The sequence below is a fragment of the Doryrhamphus excisus genome, chromosome 3 (genome assembly GCF_030265055.1).
Source record: "Doryrhamphus excisus isolate RoL2022-K1 chromosome 3, RoL_Dexc_1.0, whole genome shotgun sequence".
In the NCBI taxonomy this organism is placed as follows: domain Eukaryota; kingdom Metazoa; phylum Chordata; class Actinopteri; order Syngnathiformes; family Syngnathidae; genus Doryrhamphus; species Doryrhamphus excisus.
Window position 1 is genome coordinate 11,459,089 of NC_080468.1, and position 11,541 is coordinate 11,470,629.

The following is an 11,541-nucleotide window of genomic DNA, read 5'->3' on the forward strand; positions in this document are numbered from 1 at the left end:
AGTCAAAGAAAATAAGCCATTTAAGACATAAATAAGGCTCTTGCTCGTGGATGTTTTAATAAATGTCTTACGGGCATGCGGACAGGAAGCGGTGTCGGGTATTCAGAGTTGAGTTTTGGCTGAAGTACGGCCACAAGAGCATGATGAGGACTGTAATTATGTAATTGTGCCTGTTATGAGGTAAATAATTATAAGATTTGTCACTTGTATTAGTCAATATATTAGTCTGGTGTGTGTTGCTAGTGACACCTAGTGGCCACAGTTCAAACTACAGTTCATAAACGTCTAGTATTGCCTGAAAGGGGACCTATTATGCTAATCTTCAGCCCTTTGTATTGAGTTGGGGACTCCGAAAGAGCAGCTACACACAATAACCCACACAGAAAGCTTTCTAGATCTTCCAGAATCTGCACCTATTCAGCTGTATTTCCTTGGATTTCCAAAGCAGTCTGTTTTAATTTATTCCACCAACGACCCGCCTCCGGGCACACCCACACCCAAGCCGCTCTTGAGGACTTCTGAACTACTGCCGAAACCCCACTCATGTACCTGAGCACGCCCATATAAGGAAGTCACCAGCTGGATAGAGCACGTTCCTGATTCAGCATTCACATTTTTTATTTTTTATTATGAATAAAGCTTTCATTCTTATACTAGTTAATCATTTTTAATGGTTTTATTTACTATTTTTATTGTGTTTTTGTATTGTGTTTTTATTGTTTAAAATACAATTTTCTGTATTAATTTGGCTATATTGTAAATCACACTCTTAACTCAATGTATTTCATTCATTTCTTTTCTTTGCCACTTGTCCTCACAAGGGTGTGCTGGAACCTATCCCAGCTGACTTAGGGTGAGAAACAGGGCACACCGATTAGTCGCAAGGCATATATAGACAAATAACCTTTCATTCTCACTTTCATATGTATGGACAATTTAGAGTCACCAGTTAAACTAACATGCATATTTTTGAAAGATGGAAGAAAACCCATCATATGAACATATGAACCCCACAGAGAGATGTCAATATACTTAATAAATACAACGATACACTAATCAATAGTTTTAATCGGAACCGCTGTTTTGTGTGTCTATAGTTTGGTTATAGTGCAATGCAATGTATACCATATAATATAGTCACATTGTAGATGTCATGCAAGGCCTGTCGGCTGAGGAAAAACATGTTAAAAGGGTCGCTTATTACTGTTAAGACATTATTAAAAAGTCAGTCATGCACAATGGGATTATACACATCAATGTCCCATTGCACTTTTATGGTCGGGTCATATCATTTTCATGTAACTCATTAATAAATAAGACAACTTTTTTGAAGTCAGCTATACTTTTCTTGATAAAATCATACAAAATCCTCAGGGGGACAATCAAAGGGATTCACAAGCACCGGTCCTTCCAGCATTCTGTGGTCGCACATGATGTAATATTAACTTCAGACTGCAGATTGGCCGGAAAATATAAAGAACTATGAAGAAAATCAAGCATTTCCCGCCTACAGTCAACCACAAAAGCCAGCAGCTCCTGCAGTGCAGCTGCTGACAGTAGATAATGATAGTGCGTTCCCCCCCACAGGAGCTGACAACTACTTTCATTTCATGTTATAACAGCCCACCTCCTCACAAGGGCCACATCAGTGATTTTCCTCTTTGGCCACAAAAGTAGAGCAGTCCTTTCAGAGGATAAACTTTAATCGTCCCTGTCACATTTGCGCTAAAGCCATTCCTTTTAAGTCGCAGAAACTATTGGATGGATTGCAGTGAGATCTGGCACATATATTTTTAGAGACGATATCCCAAAATGATCTGGTAATCAAAATGAAATGAAAATGTTGCATACAAGATGGATTTGCACAAAATGTAGCACATTGTGAGGGTTTCCAGCGCTATATCCCCTGATAAATATTGTGTATATACATAAATGACTGTTAAAACATTTCATCATGATTAATCACATTTTGTTCATAGTTAACTTAGAATTAATTACAATTAATCACAGCAAGAGAGACGTTTTTATCTAAAATAAGTATAATAACACTTCCTATCTTGCCCTGTTTTGTGTTTTCCTGTGTTATAACTGGCACCTTCTTGTTTCAGTCACTCATCTATTTAGTTCATGGAACAACAAATGCTATTAGAAGTACAATTTAGACCTCCAGCCTTCAGTGAGAAGATGGACCTAGATGATAATGATGATGAACATAAAGACTAATGATCAAAAATATATATAACAGGAAATAAATTTGTATGTATTACAGCACCAAATGAACTGAAAATGTAACTTAAGCGAAATAGCACACGTCTAGCTATACAAGTTTGAATCACACTTGGGAGCTGTGAGGAGTTGCGTTCAAAGTAAGTATATTTTTTATAGTTTAACTTTTGAGTGCAGATTTATTTCTGATTGTAATTAAATGCAGAGAGTTAGGTTACTGAGTGGTAAGAAGATCTATTTTTACTTTTTTTCGTTGTCTTTGTGTTTATTTAGACCACACATATGCACATAATTACGATATTATTGAGCTTTTTGAAGTGTCCATGAACGTATCTCGCGGGCGTCTCGTGACAATAAGGAAGTGTCGCTCGAAGGAGGAGTACAGAAGTGTTTTGTGAGTTGGAGATACTAAATGTTGATGGAATTGCACTGCTGTTGATGTGTTCATGACAGTATAAAGTTATAGAGCGTCAGACCCTAGAATATATGCTTCCATATATGGCTTGTCATGATACGTAATTAGTTAAATAAATTAGGTTAATATTGTGTGGAGGCGCTCACTTGTATTCCTCCACGGTGTGCGAGGTAAACACTGCATTCTTGTGCTGTGTGTGTGTGTGGTGTGTATTCTTCCGCATGGGCGAGCTGTAACTAGTTCTCAAGTGAGTCTCAGGTGTGCATTTTAAAACACAATGCAGTAAACCCACTAGTACAACATCACTAGAAAGTCACTTTTGCATCATAGAGCAAAAATTCCAGAAATGTTTCCAACTGAGAAATATTTACTGTAAAAAAAAATAATAAAAGAATCCTACCATTCTGAAAGCAGCTGCTTTGTTTACTAATGATCATCTTACTCATGAAAACCTTGTCTTTGTGAAGTTTGAACTTGTTAGAGGGTGGCAGACGCCATTCTCACTGCCTCTGGAGGCCGTAATTTAAACCATTTGTGGATCAGGTGGAATTCTGGGATGTTGGCCTCCTCCTCCAACCAACCAAACCCCAAAGTGTGTTATTTTCTCTGTTTCTTTCCACCAGCCTACGTTTCCTCCCTCTCTCCCTCTCACTCCGTCTGTGTCTCTCTCCTTTCCACTCCCAAAAAGTTGTCTGAAGGAAGAGTCCAGCGATTCCCAAATGTATCCTGCCACAGCAGACGAGGAATATTTACAAGGACTGATGACTTCCTAAAAGGAAAGAAAAGTAAAAGTAAGTCTTTTATTTCATTTGAACGTACATTTTCAAAGTTGGCTTGTATCTTTGTACTGAGACACTGTGTCGTTTCCGAAATGACATCATGCAGGAAAACACGTGACAGACAGCATTAGAGTGGGCGCATCAGTCAAGAAAAGTTGAGCATGTGGAATCAATATTATGTCTTTGTTTGTGCTTTGGTGTTTTATAAATGCAACCATTCTCAACTCATTCGGGTAGTGGGTCCATTCTGGGTGGGTTGCAGATAACTAGTCAGAAATTACATTTAGAGTAAAGTACATGTACAGTAATATTTTAGACCTTTTGCTTTTGGCATTTGATTTTAATTTACATATTATTTTCATGCATAAATGTATCTATCTACACAACCGAAACTGTACTTGTTTAATACTGTATAACAGCAACGTGGTACATTCTAATATTGTTTGCATGGATTATAAAACCATCCCCATCTTCTTCTATGTTCATGTAGCTGCGCCTGGGCCTCGAGAAGGAGCAAAGGTCATGGGTTGTCAAGAGGTTGTCGTGCTCCTGTTGGCTGCCGCAGTGCAATGTCAAGTGAACCCAGGTAGTGATTGTTATGCAGTGGATATGTAGTTCTACATATCGTATGTTATTCTATGTGCAAGACAAATTTCAATGTGCAAGTGATGGGAGCTTAAAATAACATTTGCATATTTCTGCCAGGATGATGAAGTAAAGCAATATCAGGTGGGTGGGCTTAAAATGTAGACGTGTGTGTGTGGTTTACCTGATGTAAGACAGCAAATATCCTCCGAACAGGCAGACCTTTCACAAGCGGTTTATAGGCGTAGTCGTGGGCAGCACACAGAGCTACACACTCTACCCACTTTGAATATTTTCACAGCATAAGGCGTATTTGTTCGGCCGCTCTCTCGCAGAGAGGGCGAATACAGCATCAACGTCCCTTATTAGCAGGTAGCAAGCGACAGTAGCTCTCAGTTGGGTTCCAGAGACATTTTGAAGTCTCACGTGGATGTGGTGGAACATTGGAAAAGGAATGAACCCTGAAGAGAAAGCCTCCCGACACTGGCACCTACACAGTGACGCCTCTGTTCCACTGTAGAGGCCTTGCAGGGCTGCAGGAAGGAGGGCTGGGGGGACCACAACTCACCTCCATGTTACACTTGTGAATACTTAGCGAGGAAACATGCATATAGTGTTTGGATGCATTCATGTATCAATGATGCTTTGTGTGTTTGTAGAAATGTGTCGCTACCCACTTGGTATGACTGGTGGACAGATTCAGGATGAGGACATCTCTGCTTCCAGTCAGTGGTCTGAGTCAACAGCTGCAAAATTTGGAAGGCATGTTTTTCTTTATTGCACATACACCTTCCGAGTAATATTCCAATACATGCATATTAAATATAATTCCAATATTGGCTTGTTTTTAATTCTTCATCTCATTGTCTTTCTCTTCTGCAGACTTGATTTTGACAACGGAGATGGAGATGGAGCTTGGTGTCCTGACATTTTATCCGAATCTGACGGTTTTAAAGAATATCTTCAGGTGGACCTGCGCTCACTCCATTTCATCACACTGGTAGGCACGCAAGGGCGCCACGCTGACGGCATGGGGAAGGAGTTTGCTCAGCGATACAGGATCAAGTACAGCCGGGACGCCACCAACTGGGTGAGCTGGAGTGATCGAAAGGGGCGGCAGGTGAGCAGACTCGTGCACATTTTTTATTTAATTTGCAATAAACCAAAAAAAAACAAATAGAATTTTGGAAATATTTAATATTTTTAACTGAAATTTGTGTGAATTGAGTTGTTGTAACTAAGATGTTGCAGGAAGATGTTCCCTGTTCCCTATAGTGTACTATAATTCCCTGTTACTGTTATTATTATACTGCAATTTATTCCCCTTAATTCCCATATAGTCCTGTAAATTACGTATTCTTGATAGATATAAATTTAACAATATGTATTAGAGTAAATGGTCCCTTCAAACTCTCCTGCAAGCTTGCTGTTTGCAATAAAAGTAATTGGAATTATTAGATTACATTCAGCATTCGATTGTTCACCCACTAATAGGGAGCATGAACTGTGCGGGCATCCATTGTATATAAATATGAATGAATTTAATCATATATTATTGTGGTTACAGTTTCCAGCGTTTAATTATATTGACGACAACTCATTTGCACCTTTTTTGTTTAACATCAAATGTGTGCCTCTCCTCTTCCAGGTCATTGAGGGGAACAGCAATGCCTACGATGTGGTGCTGAAGGATTTAGAGCCTCCCATTATTGCACGATATGTGCGCTTCATGCCAGTGACTGACCACTCTTTGATTGTGTGCATGAGAGTGGAGCTCTATGGCTGCGAATGGCTCGGTTAGTCAATAGCTGTTAGTCATAACTACTGACATGTACTGTGTGTTACATGATAGAATTGCTCAATAAACAAATTAACATTTTCTGTGTTCTGCTTTTAGATGGTCTGGTTTCTTACAGCATCCCGGAGGGGCACCGCATGATCTACAGAGGCCTGGATGTCTACTTCAATGACTCTGTGTATGACGGAGCATCAGCTGAAAGGTAAGGAAGGTACCTTTACATACACATGTTGAATAATGAATACATCAGAGATTTCAGTTACTACTCAAAGTAACTCACTGTTGATGTAAAACATTGTCATTAAACTGACTTATTGGTTCATATCTTCTTCTTTCTCTTGTCACCCTTTCTTCCATGTCTGTGTCTCTCACACCACCATCCAAAAACCTCCTTTTTGGGCTTCCTCTACACTTCCTGCCTGGCCTCTCTAACTTTATCTCCAAGGTCTCTAACATGTATGTCTCTCTGATGTACTCCTTCCTGATCCTATCCAGTTTTAAGTTTTAAATTTTTTTTATTTTTTTTTATTTTTTATTTTTTGAAAACCTGATGCGGCCCAGTCTCACCCAGACCCGAGCTCCAGTGGCCCCCAAGTAAATTGAGTTTGAGACCCCTGCTCTAGACCAAACAACATGGCTGGTCTCACCACAGTTTTATATACCTTTTATATACCCTTCCTTTCATTTTAGCTGACACTCCTCTATCACACATCACACCTGACATTTTTCACCACCCGTTCCATCCTGCCTGCACACGCTTCTTCACCTCCTTTTCACAGTCACCTTTGTTCTGAATTGTTGACCCCAAGTACTTGAAATTCTCCACCTTCTGTCACTCTTCTCCCTGTAACCTCACTTTTCCACTTGGGTCCCAGACTTATTGGTTCATATAATGGACACAAATGATAAACACCTCCTTTCTTTGCTGCGGAGCATGGTCGAGGCGCTGTTCCCCTGATGATGCCTTCAAGGTCACCACTTAACTCTGAATGTGGAAGCACAATTTGCTAGAAATAAACTCACAACATGTGAATTACATGGCACCTTTGAATGCAACCCCTCATTGTTCATAGTAACGCAATTAATGTGTGGTTCAAAGGTTCTGCTACTATTAAAGAAGCTAGGTGTAAGACAAATAGATTTTCAGACATGGGGTATTTTTTGCTTGATTTAAATGTTTGATGGACTAAAAGTTACACTTTTTACATGGTTTGGCTGGTCCTGGCACTTGTACTCCAGAGCGACTTGCACTGACAGCCACAAGGGGGCACTGTAGGCTCATGTGGCAGTATCTGCTACTTTTTTCTTCTTTATTCTGCATTTTTGGCTGGTGCAAATTATACCGCAGAGCAACCTCAAGAGGGTTGTGGGCGGGCTGGAGCCTATCCCAGCTGTCTCCCTGGACTGGTCGCCAGCCAATCACAGGGCACATATAGGCAAACAACCATTCACACTCACCTTCATACCCATGGACAATTTGGAGTCGCCAATTAACCTAGCATGCTTTTAGAATGTGGGAGGAAAACGGGGTACCCAGAGAAAACCCACACATGCACGGGGAGAACATGCAAACTCCACACAGAGATGACCGAGGGTGGAATCGAACTGGGGTCCAGAGCAACTTGAAATGTATGCTGACTCATTTATCTACCGTATCTCCCTCCTAGACTGACAAAGGGCCTGGGCCAGTTGACTGATGGCACCTGGGGTCTGGATGATTTCGTGCACAGTCACATACATGGCATGTGGCCTGGCTACGACTACGTGGGCTGGAGCAACAGGAGCTCCCCCAAAGGTTATATAGAAATGACCTTCGAATTCGACCATGTTCGGAACTTTACGTCGATGAAGGTGATATGACAAACCAAACTCCTCAGAGATGAAAGTATAAAGTTTCAAACAGGGTCTCCTCCACAGGTTCACTGTAATAACATGTTCAGTCAAGGTGTCCGGATGTTTAGGCAAGCCACCTGTTTTTTCCGGTCTGGATCAAACTGGGAAGCTGACCCGGTGACCTTTAAGCCACCTGTCGACTATGTGAGCCAAAGTGCGCGGTTTATCACCGTGCCCCTCGGGGACCACACGGCCAGCGCCATCAAATGCCGTTTCCACTTCAGTGACCTCTGGATGCTCTTCAGCGAGGTGGCCTTCCAGTCAGGTGAAATTTATTCATGATTCATTCTCGCTTTCATTTTCAGAGTTTCATGTTTCATTTTGGTGTTTGTCCATTGACAGGCTCGGCGGTTTACAACACATCACTGACTCCTCGCAAACATGGACACCCGGCAAACACACTACCAGGTCAGATGCTTAGACGTTCAAAAGAAGGAACGTACTCACTAGATACGAGTGTGTGATGTGTTAGTAAACAATTATGTTTCTTAAATATAATTTAATTTGTGCAACACAATTTGTGCAATGCATCTTCATCCGGTGTGCCATGCTTTATTTGGCTCTACAAGTGCAGATAATTGCCTGTCTTGAAGCTTTTTTGTGTGTGTGATCAGACTACGCCCCCTGCTGGCTGCCACATTACATGTCAGGTTGCTGTTTTTCAGCAAGTGATTTACAACCCCCTTTTCCATCTTACTTAGGGGATGATCCAACTCACAAAGTGGATGACAGCAATACAAGGATCCTGATTGGTTGCTTGGTGGCTATTATCGCTATCCTGATGGCTATCATTGTCATCATCTTGTGGCGGACGGTGTGGCAGAAAATGCTTGAGAAGGTGTGAAAAAAAATTAATTTGCCTACAGTTATTTTAACACAGAGGTGACTAATATTTATGTTCAATAATTAAGGCATCACGCCGCATCCTGGATGACGAACTCACAGCTCGTCTCGCGGTTCAGACGCAGGCCTTTTCCTTCCACCACTCGTCTTTGTCCTCCTCTCTCTCCACTTCCAATTCCACCTATGAGAGGATCTTCCCCCTCTGCTCCGACTACCAGGAACCCTCCCGCCTCATTCGAAGACTGCCGGAGTTTGCTCATTCTACAGAGCACCTGGGTGAGGTCACAAAATCCTCATTGGAAGTCTGCTCTCACTGCATGTGCTGCAATGATCCCTTGGCCATGTGTCTTCCCGCATCAGGACCAAGCAGCTCCTACAGGGCTCTTGCAGCCGGCGGTTTAGACAGCGCCCCTCACTATGCAGAGGCAGATATTATCAGCCTGCAGGAGTCTTCAGACAGCAGCGGCCACTCCATCACGGCTGTCAACCTCAATCTCTTTGCTGGCACAGATCCATCCATGAGAGAGTTCCCCAGAGACAAACTTACGTTCAAGGAGAAACTGGGAGAAGGACAGTTTGGAGAGGTACATTTTAATGTTTGGGGTGGAAAAATGACCCCCCCCCCCCCCCCCCCCCACACACACACACACACAAACAACTCTAAAACATAATATGCAAAGTTATGCAATATGCAAGAGTTTGCATGTTCTCCTCGTGCTGGTTTCCTCCCACATTCCAAAAACATGCTAGGTTAATTGGCGACTCTAAATTGTCCATAGGTATGAATGTGAGTGTGAATGGTTGTTTGTCTATATGTGCCCTGTGATTGGCTGGCGACTCGTCCAGGGTGTACCCTCACCTCTCGCCCTAAGACAGCTCGGATAGGCTCCAGCACCCCCCACGACCCTCGTGAGGAAAAGCGTGCTAACCACTCGTCCACCGTGCAGCCTGTTATGTATGCACTTGTATGAATTGATTGACACAGTATTTAAATGATTAGTAGTAGTTCAGAAGTATAGGATATGTCACAAGATTAGAACATGGTCAGGGGCTCAAAGTTTAAGAAAAAATTGGCAGTTTACACATCTGGAATTACAGTATATCATTTTGAAATGTGTTATTTTGTGACAAAATTGGGAAATATGCCCGTGAGCAAATACATGGGATCGACTCTGTTATTGTTTTGCAACAGGTGCATTTGTGTGAAGCAGAGGGCATGCAGTCCTTTTTAGATGAGGCCCTATCTGCAGAAGAGGACACCCAATCACCCCTGCTAGTAGCTGTTAAAACCCTGCGAGAAGATGCCAACAAGAACGCAAGGTAACTTGTCAGCTATAATTCTGGAACAAACAACTTGTATTTTTTTTTTTTTAAGTCCATTTCCACCACTTCAGGAATGATTTTCTCAAAGAGATCCGCATCATGTCCCGCCTGAGGGACTCAAACATTGTCCGTCTTCTGGCCGTGTGTGTGGACAAGGACCCTTTGTGTATGATCACTGAGTACATGGAGAATGGGGACCTCAACCAATTCCTCTGCAATCTCAGACTAAAGGAGACTGATGAGGAACATGAGGCGGCACTGGAGGAGAAAGAGGAGATTAGTGTGGTCAGGTACAGTAGGTTCAATATCCTCTTTGCTCGAGATGAGTCCAAGAAAATATTAGAATATTCATCATCTGTTGGACTTTTCATTTGCTCTTTACAAATCTGTATAAAGTACTTATTATTGTGTTTCTCTTTAGCTACAGTAAACTGATTGACATGGCCGTGCAGATAGCATCTGGTATGAAGTACTTGTCCTCCCTCAACTTTGTCCACCGTGATCTGGCCACACGCAACTGCTTGGTGGGGAAGAACTACACCATAAAGATAGCAGATTTCGGCATGAGTCGCAACCTGTACCGCGGGGACTACTACCGGATTCAGGGTCGAGCTGTGCTACCGATCCGCTGGATGTCTTGGGAAAGCATCCTGCTGGTGAGTGGGTATCAGAAATTGACTGACTTCCTCTATTAATACCTCATGGCCTGACTGTAAGCTCACATTTCACGCTATACCTCACTCTTGATGTGAAACAGCTTCATACTGTAGAATCAATTCTGCCATACTATGTCTGATTTCCAGGGTAAATTCACCATGGCCAGTGACGTGTGGGCATTCGGGGTGACTTTGTGGGAGATTCTGACTCTTTGCAAGGAGCAGCCATATTCCCACCTCTCCGATGAGCAGGTCATTGAAAACACAGGCGAGTTTTTCAGGGACCAGGGCAAACAGGTGAGAATAATAAACCTTTTTATTAATTTCACTAAGCCATATTTATCTTTATTAATGAATACTTTTTTAATATGTCCAGGTCTACCTGCCTCAGCCGCCATGCTGTCCCTGTGCAGTGTATCACGACTTGATGCTGAGCTGCTGGAAGAGAAATGCCAAACAAAGGCCGAGCTTTCAGGAAATACACAGTCAGCTTGTACAGAGCCTGGCGTAGCAGATGGGACATTTTTCTCTGTGACGCACAGCCTGCACAGGATTTATTGTGTATGAATGTGGAGTTCTATTCAACCCTGCAAATGTTATCCAGTTGTTTTAAACTAGTTTGCGACAAAGGGGCTGTATATAATAAGGAGGAAGTGGATTGTGCTTTATAGACATGCCATGAAACATCTTATAATGCATTACTCTATGTATTTATTATTTTCTACCACCTCTTCAGTGTCTATTTATAGAGCAGATATATTATTTCTAGGGTTTTAACACATATGTGTACAATTTATAAAATAAATCAGCTCTTCTATATAACCTATGAATCATTTCTATTTTTGTACTTGCAAAGAAAGTGAAAGTTACCATAACTAAATGTTCATTTTTTTAACCTTACAATAAAATACACACCCTGGATACTTAATCCACTTTATTTACTGCAAAAATATGTAAATCAGTACAAATAAACGAGTTAAACTGATTGTAAAGGGATTTTTTTGTTCATATACACTTTGTAGG

General features: G+C 41.7%; 1 protein-coding gene across 4 annotated transcripts; it reads left to right on the forward strand.

The window, feature by feature from the left end:
* Positions 1-2,557: 2,557 nt before the first annotated feature.
* On the forward strand, positions 2,558-11,478 carry LOC131125416 (discoidin domain-containing receptor 2-like). 4 transcript variants are annotated; one of them, XM_058066962.1, is made up of 18 exons: positions 3,115-3,233; positions 3,330-3,432; positions 3,911-4,006; positions 4,665-4,767; positions 4,888-5,125; positions 5,654-5,801; positions 5,903-6,005; positions 7,471-7,654; positions 7,721-7,961; positions 8,039-8,104; positions 8,398-8,534; positions 8,608-8,815; positions 8,900-9,123; positions 9,732-9,859; positions 9,934-10,152; positions 10,284-10,518; positions 10,666-10,815; positions 10,895-11,476. In XM_058066962.1, exons 1-18 carry the CDS (start codon positions 3,198-3,200, stop codon positions 11,027-11,029), a joined length of 2,754 nt encoding a protein of 917 aa, XP_057922945.1. In that variant the 5' UTR covers positions 3,115-3,197; the 3' UTR covers positions 11,030-11,476. The 4 variants fall into 4 exon arrangements, with proteins under 4 accessions (XP_057922946.1, XP_057922947.1, XP_057922945.1 ...); XM_058066963.1 differs by lacking the exon at positions 3,115-3,233 and adding an exon at positions 2,558-2,620 and having other exon boundaries at positions 8,608-9,123; positions 10,895-11,478; XM_058066964.1 differs by lacking the exon at positions 3,115-3,233 and adding an exon at positions 2,571-2,620 and having other exon boundaries at positions 3,265-3,432; positions 8,608-9,123; positions 10,895-11,478.
* The last annotated feature ends 63 nt before the right edge of the window (positions 11,479-11,541 follow it).